The 25,367-nt window shown below is 39.0% G+C and overlaps 4 protein-coding genes across 8 annotated transcripts in view; 3 read left to right on the top strand and 1 right to left on the bottom strand.

Moving 5' to 3' along the window:
* The window catches only part of LOC136283869 (uncharacterized), a 17,226-nt gene extending 6,604 nt beyond the window's left edge, over positions 1-10,622 (top strand). For both annotated transcript variants that reach the window (XM_066173373.1, XM_066173374.1), the window contains exons 2-3: positions 2,144-2,250; positions 5,702-10,622. In XM_066173373.1, coding sequence (XP_066029470.1) covers positions 5,744-9,385 — 3,642 coding nt within the window. In that variant the 5' untranslated portion in view covers positions 2,144-2,250; positions 5,702-5,743 and the 3' untranslated portion in view covers positions 9,386-10,622. The remainder of the gene's footprint in view (positions 1-2,143; positions 2,251-5,701) is intronic.
* Positions 1-25,289, bottom strand: part of LOC136283815 (uncharacterized) — a 56,352-nt gene extending 31,063 nt beyond the window's left edge. For 2 of the 4 annotated variants that reach the window (XM_066173087.1, XM_066173090.1), the window contains exons 1-9: positions 25,226-25,289; positions 24,770-25,111; positions 24,391-24,464; positions 22,823-22,906; positions 22,375-22,422; positions 21,987-22,082; positions 21,144-21,227; positions 20,698-20,760; positions 20,310-20,405 (exon numbers count right to left, since the gene is read on the bottom strand). In XM_066173087.1, coding sequence (XP_066029184.1) covers positions 20,310-20,405; positions 20,698-20,760; positions 21,144-21,227; positions 21,987-22,082; positions 22,375-22,422; positions 22,823-22,906; positions 24,391-24,464; positions 24,770-25,111; positions 25,226-25,266 — 928 coding nt within the window. In that variant the 5' untranslated portion in view covers positions 25,267-25,289. Of the gene's footprint in view, positions 1-17,396; positions 19,006-19,459; positions 19,550-20,309; positions 20,406-20,697; positions 20,761-21,143; positions 21,228-21,986; positions 22,083-22,374; positions 22,423-22,822; positions 22,907-24,390; positions 24,465-24,769; positions 25,112-25,225 lie in introns of those variants that run through there. The other 2 variants (XM_066173089.1, XM_066173088.1) reach the window with 2 other exon arrangements.
* Positions 13,829-15,724, top strand: LOC136283901 (uncharacterized). Its single transcript, XM_066173462.1, has 2 exons — positions 13,829-14,368; positions 14,720-15,724. The coding sequence occupies exons 1-2, from the start codon at positions 13,829-13,831 to the stop codon at positions 15,722-15,724; spliced, it is 1,545 nt and encodes a 514-aa protein (XP_066029559.1).
* LOC136284014 (uncharacterized) lies at positions 16,015-17,225 on the top strand. The gene is made up of 2 exons (XM_066173716.1): positions 16,015-16,117; positions 16,512-17,225. Exon 2 carries the CDS (start codon positions 16,684-16,686, stop codon positions 17,092-17,094), a length of 411 nt encoding a protein of 136 aa, XP_066029813.1. The 5' UTR covers positions 16,015-16,117; positions 16,512-16,683; the 3' UTR covers positions 17,095-17,225.
* Positions 25,290-25,367: the final 78 nt, after the last annotated feature.

Raw genomic sequence — 25,367 nt, 5'->3', positions numbered from 1 at the left:
CAAAATTACAATCATCAATTTCCATGACATCATGCTTTTTGGCATACTTTTATCACAAGGAAAGCAAGATCTCCCAATCAGAGAAGAAAATGTACATGTAACTGAATTTCTTCTTGATTTGCCACCTCTCACTACAGTGTAACATAACTTTCAATAACAAAACAACATTTAAGAAACACAGCGATGAGAAACAAAGGTTTGTTTATTTTTTGTAATTTGTTCTAGTGGAACACCTGTTTCCATGGCACTTGAATCAGCTGTATTTCTTTTTGCTAAATGTTAGTTGAAAAAGGTTCCAAAACTATTCCCATTCTGTTATGGAGGGTGCTACATTTAGTCAAACAGCAGTAGTTAAAGAATGGTACTATTGTAACCAACTCTATGATACCTGTGTTTTATTCCAGTTTGTTTTTTTCAATTAATTTGACAAAATTAGTTTTTAGTGAAACACCTGATCTCCTAAAAGAAGTTACAGCCAAGGACTTAATATCTTTTGGAACTCTGTATGCAACCTCCATTTCTGTGTGTATTCTCTTTCACAAGAATGTTCTTTAAAAAATGGTCTTAATAGTATCATAGTTCTTTCTGTTCACTACTTGGTAATATAGTGTCAGTATGGGTGACTTAATCAGTCATTGAATAGTGCCCAGTTGCAGTAGGAAGTAAACCAAGACAATCAACAATATTATCAACTCCTGTTCTGTCTTGTTGACCATTACAATTTGCCAGATACAACTTGACACAAGTACCCATCACGTACCTACTTGTATTTGTGGCAGTTTCATCAAATGACCACAGAGGATTTCCAAAACACCTTTAAAAGGTTCTGGGGCTGGAGATTCTTTAAGAATATTCATCATTAATGTAAAAACCCAGCACAATTTCTTTAGTACCAATCAGAGTAGAAGTTTTCTGATCTGTTCATTAGTTGATTGTGACAAGGGGCTTGGAAATGCACTGTATATGTGTGTATTTCATCATGAAACAAGGTTAATCTTAAAATGTACTTTTGATTACACTGTAATGGTTGTGCGAAATTGTAATAACTACTATGTACTGTAAAGGCTGTGAAGTGCATGTTGTAAATCTTCACTTGATATGTTCATGGTATTTGAGGCTTTTTTTTTTCATTTGGAAGGGTAAACAACAATCATTTATTTGAAGTAACTAAAGTGCAAGTTTAATTGGAAGAAAATTTTCCACCCATTTGTAGGAGAAATGGTCATTTGCCTAGTGTTTGCCTAATATCTATTTTCAGTGGTGCAATGGTTAGGTACTGAATGTTTATAAATATGTTCAAGTTAGAGAGTTTGTTCTGTGAGCTGATGATTGTATGACAGGAGCAGATTATTCTTGATTGGAATGGAAAGGTTTTTTTTTGTGATTGCTTGTTATGAATTGCTGTTAATCACCAATTTGCTTTCCTAATTTTGGAGGGTTTATCTAGGTCAATCGCTTGATTAAAAATGGCTACCACTTTGAAATATTTAGGAGCCAACTGGCTACTGGAAAAAAAAGTTCATTTGACACCCTCTGATACTTTGTTGCAAAGTAAACTCCATTATGCAGCTTGGAGCATCTTGGGCCCTGTAAGGAGTTTGCCCTTTTCTTTACTTATAGGGGAACAGTAGCATTTTGAACTTAGAAACATTGTTTTGTAGGGAAGCAACTTTTTAAGCCTGATTCAAACTTTGTGGCACCAATTTATTTTGTGGTGATTAAAGAGCCTCCATCCTTAAATTTGGCACCTTTTGCGGTAACAACACTAAGGCTTGAAATAATTTCCTTGCTGCCCCTGGTGACGTGCGGTCAAACATACTTTCTCAGAGACAATCTATTTTTGGCCAGTCAACTATCCATTAAGTTATACCTCAGTAAATCAACCCCCCTCCCCCCTCTTACTTATATTTTACATGCAGGCCTTTTCCCCCTCTACGGGGGAAAAAGGATGTAGCTGTTTAAAAACCTGAACTTCACTCAGAATAAAAGTATTCTTTTTATGTCTTCATAAAAAAAACTGATCAAAATGTTGGGCCATCTAAGGAGTGGATCAGACAAAACCTATATTTGACTGGACATTGACTGTTGGCCAGCAACTATTTCAGCCCTTAGCACTAATCACTGTATCTGTTTCCGCATGCAGTGCACTTGTCAAATAGAGGTTTTGGCCAGAGTCAATCAAGCAGAAATTAGCCTGCACAATAGGGGAGTCTGGACAAGCATGAGGCAAGCCCAAGGAGAGTGTTGATGGTGAGTCAGTCGTGAACAGAGAGCATTTCATTTCTTGTAGTCCTCTCCTTTCTCCATTCTAACTTCTTCCATGACTTAGAAAAGGATTGAACTAATAGATAAAATAAATTATGTCCATTCTGTGAGTCAGGCAGAAAGAAATAGGACTTTCAAATGTCAAAGTACTGCCTATGAAGACAAAATACAAGGTTCTAAGCAAATCTGGAAGTTGTCCTCTTTTTGGAATGTGGCAAAGTTAGATCAGTTGGTAGTATGATGAAGGTGATAAAGTGGAAAGGAATATCGTATAATTTGCTGAAGGAAAAGTGACTTTGATTGATTATGTAGAGAAAGTTATTATTATGGAATATTTGAAGAAATGAGAAAATTATTGTATTATATGATTAAACCTAAGCAAATGTATTGTTTTTTCTAGCTTGCTTAAGCAATGTTGTTTGATCATTGGTGTCAGGGAATATAAATCTGTGTTGATCTTTCTGCCACAGGTCAAATATATGTTCAGTTTATTTCCAATTTCCCAACACAAATGCACCAAAAAAAAAAACAAAGACAAAAAACGAAAACAAGACCAAAAAAAAAACGGAAAAAGGCTGTGCTTTACTTAAGGTGATTCCTCAGTATTGCACTGTGCATCCTGTACTGCGCCAAAAAAAGCAAGTAATCAGGCGATTAAGCGCGCGCGCATTCCGAGACTCGGTACTGTTTTCCAATAAATAGACAGATGAAGAGGTACGAATTACCTTAAGAGCGATAGTCCGTAAATGTCGGACCAGGTCAAACAGGTGGGTTCACATATTTGGCTCAAGTTTTGCATGTTAGGAGTTCTAATTACGAAATGGATATTTTAAGATTGAAATTTAGGGCGTCTCAGACATGGAAACAAGGCTGACCAAGAGCAACTTTTCAATGCCTGAGCTTCCTTTGCTTTATCATATTTGTATCTTTTTTATTATATTATTTATAGTATCATATTTATTATAAAACAAATCTGCAACTTTTCCTCTGTGCTTTGAATAGTAAATTTCGTAGAAAAATGTAAAGGGAGGCGTTTAAAAGTGTCATTTAATTTACTCAGTTTTTGGTGTTTTAAGATACCTGAAAAATACCTTAATTTCATAGGTTTGTAGCACTGTTGCTATGTCGAGTTAGAACAATTTGTTAGTTTCTAAAACATCTATCAAGGTTCCCGGGCATTTAAGACGCAGTCTCTTTAAAAGCGGTCCGGTGCATTTAGGTCCAAAAAAATCGACTTCTTTCAAACTTTGTACATGAATTTGTTTTAGTTTGAAAGTAATCGAAACCACCTTGGTTTTCCGAAATATCGAAAAATTTATTTCTCCCGAGGTAAAATTTCTTCTAATCAACACTCAAAGGCCCATATTTGACAGCGCCGATCATCAAAAGAGGCTCAAATTCCTGTTATCGTCTTTTCACAAAACTATTGAAGGATGTTTTTGCATCGCATATTTAGATCGACCTTTATGAAAACAACACACGTAAGTTTTTCTTTTTAAACGGTTTTTGTTTTCTTCGTGAAATGTTTTATTTCTGACAATTTTATAACAACTTGATGTTTGTATGATGAAATAGGATGTGGTTTGTCATCGTGGTAAACAAGATGACGTGTTCTTCTGGATTCCCTGTGAGTGCTCTCTTTTCGATTGCTAGGAGGTAACAAAGAAACGTTGTTTACCTGAATAAATTAAGGTTTAAAGTTGCATATTTACGGTCATAGCAGCAAAGGCAAAGTACGTAACAAACTGAAAAATTATTTTCAGTGTCAAAAACCGTTAAAAAAACTGACTTGATTTGTTCTCATGAAGAATAGATCTAAACAGCGAAGCAAAAATTTCTTAAACGAGAGTTTTGTGAAAAGACGAGCACGGCGATTTGTTGATCGGTGCTGTCAAAAATGGGCCTTTGAGTGCTGATTAGAAGCGATATTTACTCGAGAAAAAATAAATTTTTCGATATTTCGGAAAATCAAGGTGGTTTCGATTACTTTTAGAGTTAAAACCGAAGTGTGAATAGCCAATTATGGCATGTCAACATATATGACTCCCGAAGTGTTTCTTGGGGCAAAGCATCCTGATCCTTGAGTTCCAATCGCGTAAAGATCACCTGTACATGGAGATCTGTCTGTGTTTAAAATTAGAGTGTGAATGGAGAAAGATAAAAGAGAGAAGAGTTCATGGGTGAAAGTAAGAAAAGAAGCCTGGCTGTCAGCACAAGAAGTAGAGAAATTCGACTCAGAAAGGCGTAAGAATCTCACCGAAACGAGTTAGGGCTCTTGGTTTAGGCAATCTTCGTCGCTCGCACTTGATCAACAACCATTAAGTTTTCCCGCGGCGTGCTCAAGCTGCTCTTAATTTGAAAAAAATAAAAATAAAAAGAGTTGAAATCAAATTGTCGTTCAGCAGAATTGAACTAAAGGTCTGTCGTCACAGGTATCTGGTAGCTAATTACCCACAAAATATGGACGCTTCTGTGTTTCTATTGGCGGTCGGCATTTCGTGTTCTTCAGAAGATTAACGTAACTTGACATGTGGTCACTCAAAGGCGCGAATTGGTGGGAAAACTTTGGAAGCGAAAAAAACCTACTTCGTTTTTACGTAAATGTGCGTTTTTTGAACTAATTAATAGGGTATGTAAACGTTAAGGATACCTTGAAATTTGGTCCGAAGGCTCAATGTACCAATCTAAAAACCCACGTGGGGTAATTCCGTTTTTTAAAATGGATCTCCCGCAGTGGCCTCCGACGCAATGCGTATCGGTAAAATTTTGTTCAGCAAACTTAACAGATAAATTGCAAAGCAACTAATAAGAGTATCGAAAAATCCCCACACAGTTTTAAAGACCAACCCCCCAGGACTGAGATTGTGCAGAAGTTTCATTTGTGCGGTCAAATTTGATATGCGATTAATTCGCTCGAACAAACTTAATTCATTTCGCATCGTCGCGCCCCATTCAGTTTACAATAAGATCAAGCTAAAACGAAATAATTTTTTGCCGAATATTACATTTCATAAACCTTTCCATTGAGTTATAGTTATGGTAGTTATGCTTCAAATAAGGCGGTTTTTTTCTTTCCTTTTTTTGCGAAGGACACCCGCGAAGGTATACCATATCCTTAAAATATTCATTTTGGGATTAGAACCCTAACCAAGTTTACATGCAAAATTTGAGCCAAATCGGTGGACCTGCCTGTCTGACCTGGTCCGACATTTACGGACTATCGCCCTTATTAAGGTTTGACATTGTGTTGAATGCTCCTTTATCCTCTTCTTCCCCTCTGAGTGCTGGTTTTGTAATTCTGCTCTAAGATCTAGCAAACCAATTTGAGGAGTTGAAGGGAAAATTTAACTACAACAAAAATGTGTATGAGAGTCGAGAGTACTAAACAGATAAGCGATAAATGTTGAAAGTAAGGAAATTTTATTGTTATTTTTAGCACAGACGTGTCAAAAAGTAAAGGACTTGACCAAAGTTGACAATGGCAGTAACGTACACTTCAGAGCGGTTAAACTACTACAGAATTTGTTTTGTTGTCACTGATATAATGACCGAAGGTATGCGGACAATTTTCAAACAAGAATGGGACAAACGCTACAAAACAACACTGGGAGAATGGAAAGATTCAAGTAAAAATGGAATGGACTTTTTTCGCTTGGAATCTGAACGTAACCGACTAAAAAATTGCCGTATTTTGAAAGCGATGGTTAGAGGTGACACAGCTGAATGGGATTCTGTCATGCTGTTTCATGCCATCCTCTACTCTGATGCTATCTGCGATCTTAATCCAATTGTTCGCAGTAATGTGGATTTTCTGAGACACTTCCGCTCTTGCGAATTTGCCCACGTGCCACAAGGATGCCTCTCGGATGTTAGAGTTAGCAATGTTATTGCTAAAGTTGAAAATGCATTTACAGCACTCGGTCTTGACACTAATAGTATTCGAGAAATAAAAAATCAAACCAGTTTTTCTACCGAAGAGCTGCAACGTGTCTGCAAGAAGGTCGACGATCTCAGACTGGAACTGGAAGAGAAAGAGAAGCTATTACAGGCTGTTATGGACGAGCGAGACTCACTTCAAAGTCAACTACTCTGCGATGTCAGTCCATTTTGCACCCTCCCTCCTCCTCCTTCACACGAAATTTCACCTAGAGACTTTGAAGTTGCGGAAATAATGGAAAAGCTTAATCGACTTAAGTGTGCAAATGAAAACACCCTAACATGCCTGTATTTGTCGGGAAATCCTGGAAGTGGAAAATCACAGCTGGCCCGTTTAGCTGGTAAGCGGTTCTACGAAGAAGTCCAAGAGTCTGTCGCTTCTTCATTTGTAATGACATTAAATGCTCAAAACACAAAACAACTTTTGGCATCGTACATCTCTCTCGCTCGAAATTGCAAATGTGCAGAGTATACATTGACGAACATTATGAACGCTGAGGATTTAAACACAGACGAGAAGATTTCAAATCTCAAGACCTTAATAAGCGCAAAGATTACGCATTACAATTCGTGGCTGTTGGTGGTTGACGATGTCACAATCGGATCTAATGTCCATGTCCATTTGCCAAGTGCAGGGGATGAACAGTGGGCAAGGGGGCAGATGCTAGTGACAACTCAGGACACTGCGTCTATCCCTTTAAGAAGCTCTTCCATCGAACATATCTCCATCACTAAAGGTATGCATCCTGTCGATGCCAGGCTTTTGTTGCAACAGCTCTCTGGAATCATGGACTGTGAGATTGCGGGCGAAGTAGCACGGGCGTTAGATTTTCAGCCCCTTGCTTTGGCAGGCGCTGGCATTTATGTCGGAGACTTACGTAGTGTTACCAAGAGTTTTGACTGGAATGACTTCCTTGCGAAACTAAACAGCGGCGTCAGAGCTAGCACTGAAATGAACCTTTCAAAGACCAACCCAAGCTATGGAAGATCCATGACCGAAGCAGTAACAATTGCCGTAAGAAGAGCCATGGCATCCGACACAATCTTAAAGCACGTGTTAATCTTCCTCTCTGTGTGTGCACCACGACCACTGAGTGTAAACGTAATTGTTAATTACTTAATGAACATGGATGATAAGTGTGAAGACAAAGACGCAATTACATGGAAGATGAAAAAGAGCTCTTTGCTATTATTTCATGAGGCGGAGAACGGTACCTATGTTCGAGTTCATCAGATTGTGCATGAGGCGGTGAAAGGATTTGTCAAGAAGTCTCTTCCCACAGACATCTCAGAATCCGTTCGAGGAGCTTTGCGAGCATTTTGTCAGGTTCTAGGAGATAGTCCTATGGATGACTTGCTTGACAACATTGTTCCACACCTCGAGGCTATCATCACGGAAATTTCCATTCTGGACTTAAACTTCCTAAACATCACGCCAGCCATTCCTCATAGTTCTGTTACAAAATGTGGTAAACTGTGCGAAAGTAAAGGTAGATTGGTGTCAGCAAAAAGGTACTTTCAATTGGCGTTATCACTGACGATCAGTAGGGAAGAGATGGATGAAGCAAAAATCAAGTCGTTAATTGCAAGTGTAGACGTACATTTGGGTGATTTTAGCGAGGCCCTTTCTTATTATGAAAGTGCTTTAGCAACCTTTTCGAAAGTATTTGGACCACAGCATTTAGAAGTTGCAGCTGCATGCAGTTGCATAGGTTCAGTTCTACAAAAGATGAATGAAATGCCAAAGGCCTTGGATTACCTTTTGAGGGCTTTAAAAATTCAGCAGAATGCCCTTGGTCCCGAGCATGTGGAAGTGGCAAGAAGTTACAACACCTTGGGTGCCCTTTTCTGTGCGTTGCATGACTTGACACAAGCTAAAGAATATCACCAACGTGCCTTGGCCATTTACTTAAAAGAAGAGGGACCTGAACATGTCGATGTTGCCACGTCTTACAAGGAATTAGGCAATGTTTTCCGTGCAACTGGTGATTTGGAACAGGCTAAAGAGTACATTGATCGTGCATTGTATATTCGTATGAAAAAGCTTGGCCCTGAGAATGTTGATGTGGCAACCTGCTACAATGACCTTGGCCTTGTGTGCTGTGAGTTAGGTGACCTAATCCAAGCTAAGGAATTTTTCGCTCTTGCAATATCCATTTTTCACAGAAAGCTTGGTCCTGATCACAATTATTCTGCAACACTGAATAGTAACTTAGGCTTTTTGCACAGCAAGATGGGTGAACTGTATGAAGCCAAGAAGTATTATGAACTTGCGTACGATGGTTTTCTTAAATTAAGAGGACCCGAGCATGTTAGTGTAGCCAATTCTGCGAGAGCACTTGCGAAAGTAAACTGCGACCTGGGAAACCTGCAAGAGGCCAAACGTCTTTATCAAAGCGTCTTAGACATTTACCTGAAGTCTGAAGGCTCTGAACACCCAGATGTGGCACAGACTTATTACAATTTGGGTTTTGTTGAAAATGAGATGGGGGAATTTGAGCGGGCGAGCGAGTCTTACAAACGAGCTTTAGAGTTGGGACTTAAAAAGCTCGGACCTGGACATGTTGACGTCGCTACTATTTACAGTGGTTTAGGTCTTGTTCTTCATAACATGGGTGACCTGAGAACTGCAGAGATGCATTTTGAGAGTGCCCTTCAAATTTATTTAAAAACATTCGATCCCGAGAATCCAAAAATTGCATCTTTGTATAATAACATGGCTGTTTTGTTTCGTACCACTGGTGACTTGGAGAAGGCAAAAGATTATCATGTTAAGGCCCTAGCCATCCGTCGTAAAAACTTCGGGAACGACAGTGTGCAAGTGGCAACAACTTTAAACGACATCGCCCTTGTGCACTCTGAACAGGGTGACTTTCATCAAGCCAAGGAGTGTTATCAATGCGCTCTGTCCATCTACTTCGCGAAGCTAGGAAGAGATCATTTGAAAGTGGCACATGTTTATAGCAACCTAGGCTCTTTGAACAGCGAGTTAGGTGATCTTCAACAAGCAAAAGAATGTTACGAAAGTGCTTCTCATTTGTACCTCAAAAAGTTGGGTCCTGAGAATGATTGTGTCGCCAGCTCTTTCAGTGATCTTTCCCGTGTGTATCATCAGATGGGGGATCTTGAACAGGCAAAGAGTTATTGTGATAAGGCTCTTGCCATTTGGCGGAAAAAAAAGTGATGAATCTGCTTATCGCTACGGCGTCATATATTTTCAATAGCACTTTTTCCTGGCCAAGCTTTGATGGGGTTTCGAACAACCCGGCCTTTGATGATATAAATCGGACTTAAGACCGGAATCAGAGCAAAATCAAAGAATTTTTGTGGCGCGAACATTCGCGTACAAGGGTCATTTCAAGATGCTCCTATTCGATTAGAATTTCCTTCGATGGTTCGTTACAATGCGTTTACTGAATCCGGAGGCTTTCGCAGGAAGTAGTTATTAAAACTGGCAATACATTCTAACATTTTAGGATGTAATGTATCAGCGGTCAACAAACAAGCTGAAATTTCATTAATTTGTAATTTGTGACTCGCTTAATCCAACAATGTTTGAATCCCATATCTCAGTTCTTCCTTCAGATTGGTTGTCTTTGTCTTTGTTTGGCCTCAGCTTCAGTTGACGCACTGTGAGCTATTTTCAATTCCTTCAGTTCCTTTTTCAATCAAATGAGCATTATCCTTTTTTTTGTTTCAGAGTTACTTTGAGACACTTCCAACTGTACTAAACTCTGTTAAAGGAGCTGACTAGCATCAATGAAGTGGACGACCTTTCTGTTTCTTTGAACTTTCTTAGCAATTCGGCTTTAATTATGTCATTCCCACCTTCGTCACCTTACTTTTGGTAGTCCGACTAAAACGAAGGAGAATTGCAAAAAGGAAAAAAGTTTTTGCAGAGGTTATTTGTTGGAACGCTTCTTGTTAGGGGTTGCTATTTTTCCGCACTCGGCCTTGTAGACTTCTTGTGTCGAGATATTTCTAGCTGTATTGTGTGACATTTAGTAAGATAAGTGATTAGCCTTATGTGATCTCTTTTCATGTGAGTTCAATGTAGACAGTAGAACCAATTAATCAGCCCATATGTCATCGTTGTCTAGGATTAAAGGTGTGTCGCGCGTCAGTGATAAAAGAAAAACCGGCCAAGAAATATTATCTTCTATCAATAAATCGGGACGTGATCAGTGAATACAGTAGCTAAGGGAAAATAAACCGTGAAGTATGCGAAGAACAGCCTGGTGTTTTGGCATTCGCAACATTCTTTCTTCTCTAAAATATCACCTACAGTTGATTTACCGATCCCAAATTTACCGCTTAGAGTGATCAGTGTGGGTTTAGGCACTGATTCCGCGTATTTGATCGACTCAACTCTCTTCTCTAACGATAACTCGATTCTTTGGCGTTTCGCTGGTCTCTCAGACATAGTGATGTTTGCTACTTCGTGTGTTTTTGCAAGTGAATTCACCCGCAACAGGACAGTCTATTAACCTGACCCCTGTTGTTGTCATTCATTCAACTCAACAACAGCGGCACAATTGTCGACTTTCGATTTTTTGCTTCCGTACCGATAGAACATTGAGTAATTAGCAAATGCGCGTTTCTCACTTCTGATTAGGATTTCACCGCTGCATGATCACAATTTTAATTTTAATCACGTTTAAAAACGTGTGATTTGATTTTGCGGCAAGCTTAAAACTTTTACGTCCGGTTCAACAAGGTCAATTTCTTTGTCAGCAAAAGATTACAGACTGAAAAAAGCGTCCGGTTTCCTAAAGTGAGGGGTTCCGGTTTACTTAGGTTACAAATAGAGAAAATGTATGACAGAGATTTTGGGCCGAAAAAAGGTCTGGTATAGAGAGGATTCCGGTTTAATGACGGTCCGGGTTAGAGGGGTTCCACTGCATACGCCGATCAACACTTCTGTAATTTACACACGCACGCACTGTTTGCGGCACGAATGACACATTACGCAACGTCACAGGATGTTCCAACCCAAACGTGCATGCACGATTTCCCTTGGCAATTCCCTATCTAAATATTTCAGACCATTATTGCTTATATCACGAATATTCTTACCACAAGTCTGCCATTACCGCGTTTCGTTCAATTTCACATTTAAATATTACGTAACCTAAATATCATCAAACCCTTAACTTAATTACTAAATTAGAAAATAAAGTGTCACGCGATACGCTTACAAGATTATCAAGACACGGATCATCAAAGAGTTAATTGGGCTTTAAAAACATGGGTGGGCAAGCCCTCAAAATCACTGTTACATTAACAGCGACGGATCAAGAGAGAGTTAATTGAGATTTGAGAATATTCCGGGGTAAGCCCTTAAGAGCCATTTTCCGAGAAAATCGAAAATCACATGACACTCGTGAAAAAAACGAATTTTTTTTCCTCTCGCCAAAACATCCCTTTTAGTAACCTTATTGAAGAAAAAATAATTTTGGGTTCAAGCGATTCATTGTACGGGAGAAATTACAAAAAGTTTGAAAAATCGATTTTTTTGCTGGTTTTTCGTACTCAAACGAACAAAATCCGACCGCAACTTCGAGAAAACGGTGAACGCATAAGAAACAATCCCTAACATCGAAACTTCAGCCGAGTATTATTTCGTACTTACTCTTTAACATTTTACAATCGACAAGTTTAAAAAGGTCAAATTTGTATCCCTGGAAATGTTAATAAAAGAAGGCGAACTTTAACTGTTGTAAAAGGCCACTGGTATATGCCGCTTCCTAGTAAAACCCATATAGAATAAAACCTTGGCTATTGAACTAAATTACTGGAAAGTTTTAGCTCTGGAAATCCAATATAGTCCTCACACTAAAGTAAGCAATTTGAGTATCTGAGTAAATAAAATTTATGCAAATTAGACGGCCCGCTGAATGAATTCATATTTTTAACGCAAAGTTTTGTTGAACGAACAACTTACCATTGCTTGTTGCGATAGAAGTTAAATCCATCTCTCAATCTGTTTGTCCTGTAAAGTGGCAACTCATCCATACCTGATTTTGACCAATTATCCAGGCCAAGTTGAAGTTCTCGCTTTAAGAAATTGTACAAGGGACATTTCGAGGCACTGCGAGCTGTATGGATTAAAAGCAGATACAGCACTTGACACTGAATGGAAACTGCTGTTAGCAAGAGCAGGTAAATCTTATGTACTGTCTTACCGTCTTACGTAGCGGCTAATAGTGGTGTACATTTCCATCATCTCTTTATCACAGACCTCACGATGGTCATGTTATTCTAAGAAAATCTTCGGGTGCTTTCCATTCAGCCCAAAATTCCGCAAGTTTCGGTTAGAAATCAAATGGAATGGACCATTTCGGTTCGGTCCTACCAGAATATTTGGGAACGCCTTTGAAGCTGGTCCACTTTGACCGGTCAGGTTATTTCGGTCGGTCGAACCGAAATGTCCCCTTCCATTTGACAAAGTTATTGTCCCCAGTACTTGCGTACCGCTCTTTTGTATCCTGCTTGCAAGAACGATAAGCAAACGAGTTCATCTCTTTAAAAATCGCAGGCTTTTATCCGCGGCGTTAATATTTTGCAAACCTAATATTAACGCTTACGATAGCAAAAAAGATCTTTATTCACCAGTAATTGCTTAGGGTTAGCGATGGCCTTTTAACAAGGTTAACATTTATTTTTGCTACAGCTCTTTGCAGAATGTGCAAGCAACATTTCGCGGAGACAAACCAACAACAGAAAGTGACATCCGCACCAATGATTGAAGTTACTCCATGCGTAGAACTAGAGACTTCAGAAGCAAATGTAAGTAAGTAAACGGTAACCTTGGATACAGACAGTTATTCCAACATAACAAATGCCAAAATTCCGAAAGGGCTGGGTAACTGTGAATAACTGTAAACTTTGAAAATGACTCTGAAAATGATTTTAAGACGAATAGGTCACTGTTCGTTTCTTTAAATTCCTTTCGGTCTGGCTGGAGCGGGAGTATTGACAATGATAGCGGTATGCATGTAAATTCATATTTTCTTTTTTTAAAATGATGTATAACTTAAGTTTCGAACTATAATAAAAAAAACTAATGCCTAGTGACAAAATAAACAGAAATATTGAAGTAACATTGATGTCTAAACGTCTTTTTTGTATGTTACAGAACAGCTCAAACTCATCTCCAGGACAAAGTGATACCGGTCAATCTGTTGAAGAGTTCGCAGAAAGCCTTGGACGTCTAACAATCGCTGATGACACCTTTCTGTCACCAGACACAATAAGCACAGCTTCCACTCAGAGTGACGAGCCCACACCTGTGATTTTACATGAGCCGCGCGAAAAGCTGAGTGAGTTCCTGGCAGCATGCAAACTTGAACCGCTTGGAAAGCCATGGCTTTCTTGGAGTGATTCTTCTGAGCGAACAAGACAACGTCAAACAAGGAGAGCCACAGAAATAGTAGCAACTGTGCTAAAGAGCGTCACCCCTGATAATGCTGGTGAACTCTGGCGACGTTTAGCCTCTTCTACGGCTATGAACAAGGCCCTGGGTGTAAGCGAGTTGTAACATTCAGAGCATTTGTATTTAGAGGCCCTAGCAGAAGCGTACCAGAATGCAACCAGCTGGGATACCCGTAGACAAGTGCTTTCGATTATGGCAGGGGTTGGAACTTTCAACGACATTTCCCGTTATATCCCGGGGTTGACAAGATACCGATACTCCATGGCTAATCTTCATCGATCACAGTTTGGCCGAGGCGCTCAAGTTCCACAACAGCCTACCACACGAATACGAGTAGACTTGAGGCAGCTTGACCACTTTCTTGGTTTCATCACGAGCCCGCATCTTGTTCAGGACCTTCCATTTGGGCAAAAACATCTCAAGCTTTCGTCTGGTGAGGTTATTCAAGTACCTAACGTAATCCGTATGATGATACCCGAGCGAGTGATACAACAGTACACTCAGTACTGTTTGGAGATCAACTTCAAACCATTCAGCGAAACTACTATGAGACGGGTACTCTTTGAGTGCAGTGCCTCTGTAAGAAAATCACTGCAGGGCTTAGATTATTTTGCAGCTGAGGGTGCTCGCGCATTTGATGATCTCGTGGCCCTCGTACGCCAAATTAGGGGGATTAGGTTCCGGCAAGGAGTGGGAGACTACAGTTGTGCAAGCTCTTATGACAAGCAAGCAGTATTTGAAGGGGGACTATAAGGTAATATGAATTCTGACTCCAGAAAGACAGCTTGAATAAAACTAAAAGTAAGTACTTATTTTACCTCGTCAACAAAATCATTCCGTAAAACAAATATATATTTTGTACTCTTTTTCTTCACTAAATGGTGCACGTGTAATTAGCTTACATAAATTCTCGAGATTAACAATGCGCGCACGAGGATAGTTTTTTTTTCTAAGGTTAAGGTTAAAAGTTATTCGCCCCCCTTACGTTAATAGTATATGTTAGATTAGAAAATCATTTGATTAACTATTATATTGAAGTATAAGCACAGACAAACAGTAATCTCAGTTTTGTTTTATCAACAGGTTCATGTCACAAGCCACTCTAACGTAGCAGACCATTGTGTGTTGTTTGCTCTTAGCGACAGTAGTGATGCAGATTACCAGCAACAATGCAGTCACCAACACACTGATCTTTGTGACCGTTGTCAAAGTCTTCAGGAAACTCTGGCAAAGATTGAACGGGTCCTTGGTGAGACGACCTTTCCGACTCAGGACGCGAAAGACGAAGCGCTATTTATATTCCAGACAGCCCAGCTGGCCATAATGTCCTGGAAATACATCCTTAGATCAGCTAACCAAGACCAAACGAGAATAGATGCACTGGAGAAACTTGACGACAACACTGTCTTGACAATTAACGACTGGGCCATGAAGTTCCTGCCACAAAAATACAGAGAGTCCCAAACCGACTGGTTTGGTAAGCGAGGTATCTCCTGGCACGTTTCTGTCGTCTACCGTCGTGTGAGCGGGGTACTCCAGTGGCAGGGCTTTCTGCACATAGTCCAGTCGTGCAATCAAGGCAGTGCTGCAGTGGTTAAAATCATGCAGGATGTCCTGAATACCATCAAGCTGGAGCACAGTGAGATTAACAAGGCGTTCTTTCGCCAAGATAACGCAGGATGTTATCATTCGTTGTCCACCGTACTCTCATGCCCAGTGATATCCTCCTCCACCGGCATCGAAATCCAGCGCATTGACTTTTCTGACCCACAGGGTGGAAAAGATGCCGCAGACAGGCTCGCTGCAACCTGCAAGAATCACGTCAGGACTTTCATAAACGAAGGAAATGACGTGACCAATGCCGAACAACTGAAGAGTGCTCTTCTTTCGCATGGGGGGATAGAAGGAGTTCGAGTTGCTGTCATGCAAAGTGTCGAAGAGGAAGCAGTAGTAGATGACAGCAGAAAGATTATTGGTATCAACAAATTAAACAATTTCGAGTTTAAAGACGAAATTCTCGTAGCTTGGCGCGCTTATGATATGGGAAAGGGAGAAGAGATCCCATTGGAACCAACATCAGAAGGTTAGTCTAATGAAAATTCACAATTCTTCCTTTTTAGAATTATTTCATCGCACAAATATATATTTTTTTATAGTTTGAGTAAAAAGGTGTACGTTTATCGTTTGTTATAGCCTTCAGACGCATGAAAGGCATCCATTTCCCATCCTGGTACGCAGGAGGAGCGGGTGTCTGCCACCCCGTGGGGTTTTGCTATGTAAAAGACTTAAGCCCTTAGATCCTTTATAAATTTATAGTCCTTGATTCGTTCTACAAAATTTTTAAAACGAACATTGCAGAATATGGCGGTTCTGAAGAACATGTCCGGTCATAAGATGTAAAAAGCAAACGTTTCATCTGTTCGCGCAGCAAAGTGGACCAAAGGGGCACTCTTCACAGGCTGTGCAGAGTGAAGTATTGAAGTAGGTGAACAGTGCTTTTTATGTAAATCTTGTTTCTTTATGTGTTATCTACTTCAGAGCATGACATTGGTTGGCTTTCATCTGAGTTTTCTTCTGGAGACTTTAAACCCCTCAGCCCAAAACCGACTCAGTCAAGGAAGAAGCAAGAGACGGAAGTGGAGCAGGTTCATGATCCTACTGACAATAGAAATGAATCGTCATCCGTGTTTACCTGCCCTCAGGATGGGTGTGTTAAGGTCTTTCAAAGGCTGTCTTCTCTCGAAAAACACCTATCTTTAGAGAAATGCACCAAGCCTTTAGAGAAACGGTCTTTGTTAGACCTTGCCAAACTAGACTACAAATCCAGGTTGGAGGAGGGCACGACCAGTCAAGTTATTTCGTTTGCGTCTTTTAGGGATACAAGAGAGGCTACATCCGGCGAAGTAGAGGTAAAAGAAGGATGGGCGCTAAAGCCGATCAAAAAAGCATATCGCTTTAAACAAAACCAGAGGGATTATCTAAATGCGAAGTTTACAATTGGTCAAACCAGCGGCAGAAAACTGGACGGTGATATCGTATCACGTGAAATGAGACGTGCACAAGGACTTGATGGTGTTCGTTTGTTCAAAGTATCCGAGTTTTTTACCCCGCAGCAGTGCACTTCATATTTCTCGCGTCTTGCAGCGAAGGTCCGACGGCAAACATCCGACGATGCTGAAATCCAAGCTGTAGTAGAAGAGGAAAACTTTACCATGGCAAGAGAAACAATCCTATCCATCACGCTACAGCACCCCATCACTTACGATCAGTACGATATCTGTGCCATGGCCAAGGGAGGATCTCTGGAGCGACTTAAACTTGGAATGCTTCAAAACATTTGTCAGCAACTAGAATTAGAAGTACCTCCCAAGCCTGTTCGCCGCAAAGCGCTCTACGTTGACCTGCTGAAAAAAGCCGTCATTAATTGCACTTGCCAGCTCCGTGGGAAAAATATGTAGAAACAGAAAGTACTACCCTGCTCACAGACGTTTTTCTGTTTTGGGAATTTGGTGCGCGCACAAGATAAGCGATTGCTCGTGAGAGAGGGCGGAACGCGCTTTTTTTTTTATACGTGCACTCGACGATATCTAAAAATGAAGAGAGTCTGTGAACAGGCTAGTAAAGTATACAAATTGTAGAGTTTTGCCTAAACGGTGTTCTCATTTCTCCTCAAAGGCTTGCTTCCAAGAGTGAATCATTCACCATTTGTTCTCGCCGGAATAACTAAGTCAAGAAAAAATCTATTTTGTTCATTGTTTTGCTTCCTTTACTTATTTTTGAAGTTTGTTTATGTTTAAAAGAGCGTTCCTTTTCGGAAAGTGAGATAATTTCTTGTTTGTCAGGGTGAGTCCTTGTTACAAATCAGTCAGTTACCTTTCAGCTCGTGACTATTTGCACGTTATAAATGTCTCTTCCCGCTCTGACAAATCAATGACACCTTATCTTATAAATGTGAAGAGGTATTTTAGCCTGCATAACAGCCGCTTTATGAGTCAAGCAAGGCGAACGCGGCATTTGCTCGAAGCACGAAACGAGTGCGAAGCGCGAGACGAGGGATGGAGAAAAATAAAGCTTTATTTTTCTTCTCCCCTCGTCGCTTCTCGCGCTTCGTGCAAAATGCCACTTTCGCCTCGCTTGGCTCATAAAGCGCCTTTTATGCAGGCTGGAGGTATTTCTGCAAGTTCTTTGAGTTAACCAAAGATAACTTTGTTTATCTTCGCTAAACAACACTTCTAGAGGTCTCTAGAGAAAGCGTTACGCGCGAGAATGTGGAATTTTATAACACTCCACATCGCGTATTCAGCCCTGCGTAAAAACGTATTACAAGCAACAGTAAGTAGTCCTTTTACACTAAACTTTGCATTTAGTATGAATTCATTCAGCGGCCGTCTAATTTGCATAAAGTTTTTTAACTTAAATTCTCAAATTGCTTACTCCAGTGTCAGGGCTGTATTTAATTTCCAGAGCTAAAACGTTCCTGTAATTTACTTCAATAGCCAAGGCTTTATTCTATATGGGTTTTACTAGGAAGCGGCATATACCAGAGGGCTTTTACAACGGTTAAAGTTCGCTTTCATTTTCTAACATTTCAAGAGACACAAATACGACCTTTTTAAACTTGTCGATTGTAAATGTTAAAAAATTCTTTCTTCAAATTTTCTTTTAGGATTTTAAAGATTAAGAACGAAATAATACTCGGCTGAAGTTTCGATGTTAGGGATTGTTTCTTATGCCTTCACCGTTTTCTCGAAGTTGCGGTCGGATTCTGTTGTTTTTAAGCGCGAAAAGACAGCAATAAAACGATTTTTCAAGCTATTTGTTATTTCTCCCGTACAATGAATCGCTTGAACCCAAAACTATTTTTTCTTGAATTAGGTCACTAAAAGGGATGTTTTGGCAAAAGAAAAAAAATTCAATTTTTTTACGAGTGTCTTGCGATTTTCGATTTTCTCGGAAAATGGCTCTTAAGTTTCGATGATAAAACAAAGGATTATGTTCACAGAAACACCGTAGGTCTAGTACATTCGTTACATGAGGTCACACAACTCGTGTAATATTCACGGTGAAAATTTGAAAATATTTCACGGTGAAAAAACTAAAATAAATTTTTACAAAAAAACTATACCACAATTATTAGAACATACAAAATACAAAATATGAAAGTAGGAGGGAAAACAAATTTGGGTGACTTGCCGCTGTTTGTTTGATGCATGCTGACATTAGCTCTTAAAAATGTATTTGAGATCTGATTGGTTCATTTGGGAACTAAGATACCTAAAATTTCAAGTACACATTAAAATGGGGAAGTACATATTTAAATGGGGAGGTGTTCCAACGTATGTCCATGCCAATTGATCCATTCAGTCATGCTGTTGAATAAATAAATAACGACTGTTAATAAAAAGGGCCTAAATAAGAGTGGATAGGAACACATTTACTTCGAGTCTTCACTTACACCCAAGAAGTCTGTGTTTTACTATGTTAAGTAATAAAGAACTGTTATGCACCAAGTCAAAATGAATGAACCTCTGTTCCTTTGTCGCAGAATCTATACAGACTCCGCAGTCTGATGGTTTCCACAATTCTATCCTAAACTACAATCTACAACACTATTCATAGTTTGCCTACAATATGACAAATAAAGAAGAATACAAGCTTTACAAGTACAGCTTATACAATTTATAACCAGCCTACATTCCAAACAAGAACTGATGATACCATTGTTGGGAAAGGGTAGGGGTCATCGCACTTGTTGTGCATTATGACAATCAAAGGCTACAGAAAATTCAATAAAAATATCCTTCAGAAATAGCAGGTCCATACCATTTGCTGCTTCTTCTTGTCTTGGCTGGTCTGCTAACTCAGCATTTCCCTGAAGAGCTTCTTGAATTCCTTCAGGTCCATTTATTGGTCCTTGAGCAGGAAAAAACAAAATTGGTTTCTCTATAAGAGGGTGGCCTGGTGCTTAAAGCATTGCATCACAGAGAAAATAATCTCTGTTTCAGTGTGACTCACATTTGAGATATTAGCTGGGGTCACACCATTGCCTGTTGTTATTTGTAATATTTCAGATTGGTTTTCAATCAAAATATTCATATTTGTCCTAAAACTAGCCTACAATCCAAACAAAAGCTGACAATACCATTGTTGGCAAGGGGTATGGGTCATCACACTTGATGTGCATGACCACAATCAAATACTGTAGAAAAATAACTCTAGATCACAGTGCTTAAGCATCTTTCCAATGTGAATTGCATGCCAAAGCATTTTTCTGGTTTGTAATTTTGAACCCAGAATCCTGTGACAAAAGTTGGTGTGTCCTTTTCATCTTGGGAAATTGAAACCCAAGATAAATTTTACCACAGGAGAATTCAACTAGTTTTCCTTTGGTAACTCAATTTCCTAATGGTAAAAGCCAGTATTGTGACAACAGCTACTGGGGATTGAAGCCAAGGTAAATACAATTGGTGCTAGTAGCTCCATGGGGATTCATTCAGGGCTACAGGCACTTGTTGTGAACAACAACAATAAGATGCTTAGAAAATACAATGCATACATCCTTCAGAAATAGCAGGTCCACGTCAGGATTTTTCGTCTAACCTATCCCATTTGTAACCTGCCTCACCAAATAAATTGTGTATGTATGTAGGTATGTATGTAGGTATGTATGTACCATTTCCTGCTTCTTCTTGTCCTAGCTGGTTTGCTAACTCAGCAATTCTCTGTACTTCGAGTTCCCTTTGTATTATTCTTCTTTGAGGAAATTGTTCTAAAAAACAAAATGGTTTCTTGTTGAGAGGGTGACCTGATGGTTAGAGCATTGCATTACAGAGAAAATGGTTTACAGAGAAAATATCTGTAGAACAATAAATTCCATTGGAGGTATTGGGGTTGAAGCCAATACCTCCAATAGCTTCATACTGGTCTATTCGTAGCTTCATAGCTGTCCATTCAGGGCAATAAGGAGCATGCAAAAAGGAATGCACTTTGAGAATCCATGCCTTCCTTACTTTACCATTTGAAAGGATGTACCGGTAACACACAAATGAAAAATGATTTACCTTGCGCTTGTAATCCATGTGGCTGATTAGCTAACATTGGTCCTCCATCTATCCAATGAATACCTGACAATTATTTCACAATTAAGTTTACTACATCCATAATTAAGTTAGCTACATCCACTTTATGTTGTTACTAAGATGAATATATCCTTCAGAAATAGCTTCTGCGAAGATATCTTGAGAAGGGCCGATGGACCAACTCGCCGACGCCAACTCGCCGACATATTAAATCGAGTAGAGACGTCGGCAAGTTGGTCATCAATCCAATACAACCTACTAGAAGTTAAACATACAGAAAATTAAACGATATTTAGTAAAAAAACACTGGTGAACATTGGTGAACATCTAACAGAAGCTTAAACATTGGTGAACATTGCCAATGTCTACATCCGCTTCAAGGGCGAACGAGTTATTGTGTGTTAGTATGTGTGTATGTATGTATATACCATTTGCTTCTTGTCTTGGCCGGTCTGCTAACTCAGCATTTCTCTGAAGAGCTTCTTGAATTCCTTCATGCCCATTTATTGGTCCTTGTGCAGGAAAAAACAAAATGGTTTCTCTATAAGAGGGTGGCCTGGTGTTTAACGCATTGCATCACAGAGAAAATAATCTCTGTTTCAGTGTGACTCACATTTGAGATATTAGCTGGGGTCACACCATTGCCTGTTGTTATTTGTAATATTTCAGATTGGTTTTCAATCAAAATATTCATATTTGTCCTAAAACCAGCCTACAATCCAAACAAAAGCTGACAATACCATTGTTGGCAAGGGGTATGGGTCATCACACTTGATGTGCATGACCACAATCAAATACTGTAGAAAAATAACTCTAGATCACAGTGCTTAAGCATCTTTCCAATGTGAATTGCATACCAAAGCATTTTTCTGGTTTGTAATTTTGAACCCAGAATCCTGTGACAAAAGTTGGTGTGTCCTTTTCATCTTGGGAAATTGAAACCCAAGATAAATTTTACCACAGGAGAATTCAACTAGTTTTCCTTTGGTAACTCAATTTCCTAATGGTAAAAGCCAGTATTGTGACAACAGCTACTGGGGATTGAAGCCAAGGTAAATACAATTGGTGCTAGTAGCTCCATGGGGATTCATTCAGGGCTACAGGCACTTGTTGTGAACAACAACAATAAGATGCTTAGAAAATACAATGCATACATCCTTCAGAAATAGCAGGTCCACGTCAGGATTTTTCGTCTAACCTATCCCATTTGTAACCTGCCTCACCAAATAAATTGTGTATGTATGTAGGTATGTATGTAGGTATGTATGTACCATTTCCTGCTTCTTCTTGTCCTAGCTGGTTTGCTAACTCAGCAATTCTCTGTACTTCGAGTTCCCTTTGTATTATTCTTCTTTGAGGAAATTGTTCTAAAAAACAAAATGGTTTCTTGTTGAGAGGGTGACCTGATGGTTAGAGCATTGCATTACAGAGAAAATGGTTTACAGAGAAAATATCTGTAGAACAATAAATTCCATTGGAGGTATTGGGGTTGAAGCCAATACCTCCAATAGCTTCATACTGGTCTATTCGTAGCTTCATAGCTGTCCATTCAGGGCAATAAGGAGCATGCAAAAAGGAACGCACTTTGAGAATCCATGCCTTCCTTACTTTACCATTTGAAAGGATGTACCGGTAACACACAAATGAAAAATGATTTACCTTGCACTAGTAATCCATGTGAGTGATCGGCTAACATTGGTCCTCCATCTATCCAATGAATACATGACAATTATTTCACAATTAAGTTTACTACATCCATAATTAAGTTAGCTACATCCACTTTATATTGTTACTAAGATGAATGTATCCTTCAGAAATATCTTCTGCAAAGATATCTTGAGAAGGGCCGATGGACCAACTCGCCGACGTATAAAATCGAGTAGAGATGTCGGCAAGTTGGTCGTCAATCCAATACAACCTACTAGAAGTTAAACATACAGAAAATTAAACGATATTTAGTAAAAAAACACTGGTGAACATTAGTGAACATCTAACAGAAGCTTAAACATTGGTGAACATTGCCAATGTCTACATCCGCTTCAAGGGCGAACGAGTTATTGTGTGTTAGTATGTGTGTATGTATGTATGTATGTATGTATGTATATACCATTTGCTTCTTGTCTTGGCCGGTCTGCTAACTCAGCATTTCTCTGAAGAGCTTCTTGAATTCCTTCATGCCCATTTATTGGTCCTTGAGCAGGAAAAAACAAAATGGTTTCTCTATAAGAGGGTGGCCTGGTGCTTAAAGCATTGCATCACAGAGAACATAATCTCTGTTTCAGTGTGACTCACATTTGAGATATTAGCTGGGGTCACACCATTGCCTGCTGTTATTTGTAATATTTCAGATTGGTTTTCAATCAAAATATTCATATTTGTCCTAATGGTCAAAATGGTTTCTCTATAAGAGGGTGGCCCGGTGCTTAAAGCATGGTGATTCATTCAGTGCTACAGGCAGCAAGCAAAAAGGAAGATGCTCTAAAAATCCATATCTTCTTAAAATCATAATTCAAAATAATATATGATCAAACCTCCAGTATCCGGAGTCATGGGAACTGGGCTTAATAGTCCACATAATAGATGGCCCAGATAATTAACATCCAAGACAATACATGATTCAAAACATAATGCGACGAGTCACTAAACAATGATGGTTGGTGCTTTACTGATCCACAAACTTATAACCTTGTGAAATTCAACATTTTTCAAGTGGCTGGATGCAAGGCAACAAACTGTGCCTGATACAACTTACTGTATTTACTCATGTATAAGTTGACCCCCCATTTTTAAATTCAAAAATCGGATTTTTTGTCATTTCTAGTCAAAGAAGTAAAAATTCAGACAGATAGAAATTCCCAAAAGTTAATCTCTTATTTCTGGGAACGCATTGAAAACACGAAGAATTGAAAAACTGCAGAGCAAAATGTAATCATGTTCCTTGAAGTTTATCAGCACTTGTTTAAATCACCACAATTTAAGCACACACAAGCACTTCAATATATCGGAGACTGAAGTATTTTTCCATATTTTGTAAATCACATGGAAAATGAAATCTTCTTGCATTTAACTAACCTTTATCTTAATGCTGATTTTGAAAGTAGATTAAGTAAACAGAAATAACACCAAATAACTTTGAAGGATCACATATAACAAGCAAGACCGCGCAAGACAACGGCATTTGCCAGGTTACTGAGCTACTGTAATCCTCAATGAAATCAAACGTTCAGCACTGTAAATAACATCGAAGCTGTAGGATTTAAGGTGATTTTTTGGGCTGATTTTTTGGTCATAAAAGGTCGACTTATACATGAGTAAATACAGTAAATATGTTGTTACCAAGATGGATATATTCCTCAGAAATAGCTTCTGTGAAAATATCTTAAGGAGGGCTTTTGGTTTGGCCCTTGTCTTCTACTCCATTTCACAGTTTTATAAGAAAAAAAAGAATACATCAATCAGATAAGAAAGTACTCAACATTAACTTATAAGATTTAGTCATCTAGTGCTCAAACCATTGCATTACAGATGAAGAGGTCCATTTTTTAAGGAAAATTACAGATTAAATATGAAGAAATTTCTAGATGCCCTATAGCACAATTACTACAATTTATTGACCTTGGCTTCTATTAAGAATTTGACTTGTAGAACCACAAGAGAAATTTCAGGATGACTTACCCATTATACATCTACAACAGGCTATGAAGCTGCACTGCCTTTCTATCAATTCATCAACAGCATAGAAAGCAATGCTGGAGGAATGAAATGTGAAGAGAAATAAATTAATTTACTTCAAATGAAAACTAAGAAGTCTACAGTTAAACAAGTTCATATCCATATTCAAAATTAAAAGACTATGCATGCAGCAATGACTTGACTTCCTTCACATATTTCAACATAAACAATGTGCCAGACTAAACACGTAAATGTAGTACTGAGAAGCTAGTACTGAAAAAATTTTTTTTCCACAGCATCACATACAGTGTCCAACATTACTACACTTTGTGATTATGTTTTTGTACAAATCCAACATTATGTAGATTTTCAATGACATTACCTTGCATACCTGTTTTCAATTTCTATCCTGCAAATGGAACATTCATTTCCAGGAGGAGAATCGTGAAGACGAGCCACTATCATTGTGTCTGCAGGACAAATCAACCAGGAGGATTCTCTACCCGCATATTCCCGTCTCATGAAACAAGTTTCGCACATGTAGAAGTCCAAGCAGAAATTGCACAAAAAACTGTTTTCAGGAACATTTGGGTCCTGAATTCCTATTCGACACACCACACATCTACTCTCAACGGTGATACCGTTTTTCCTCCTTACGATTCTTGTTGGTACTTTGTTGAGATAGTGCAAATGAATCATCTGACTGGTTTCAATTCTACCAAATCTGCAATTAGACGAAAGAAATGGAAAAATAAATAAATAAATAAATAAATAAAAAGGTTCCCCCTAAAAAATTAGAAAAAGGATGAAAAAATCACTGTTGCAATCAGGCTTTTACCTCCCTGAGACTCGGAGGTCACTATTTGGAACAGCCGCCATGTTTCGTTGGGATTTGCAGCGAAGACGCTTTATGACGTTCCCTGAAAGAGCTCAGAATCGAGGTTCAACTCAGTAGCCAAGCCTGCTGAATTTGTGCCCAG

This window comes from Pocillopora verrucosa, chromosome 10 (genome assembly GCF_036669915.1).
Source record: "Pocillopora verrucosa isolate sample1 chromosome 10, ASM3666991v2, whole genome shotgun sequence".
Taxonomy (NCBI): Eukaryota; Metazoa; Cnidaria; class Anthozoa; order Scleractinia; family Pocilloporidae; genus Pocillopora; species Pocillopora verrucosa.
Note: the sequence above shows the minus strand (reverse complement) of the source record. Positions and strands in the feature narration are given on the sequence as shown.

Excerpts from the sequence above, each read along its gene's own strand:
- LOC136284014 (XM_066173716.1), top strand. The coding sequence starts at position 16,684 with ATGAGACGTGCACAAGGACTTGATGGTGTTCGTTTGTTCAAAGTATCC.
- LOC136283901 (XM_066173462.1), top strand. The coding sequence starts at position 13,829 with ATGGCAGGGGTTGGAACTTTCAACGACATTTCCCGTTATATCCCGGGG. Across the intron at positions 14,369-14,719 it reads GCTCTTATGACAAGCAAGCA|GTTCATGTCACAAGCCACTC; the intron begins GTATTTGAAGGG and ends TTTTATCAACAG.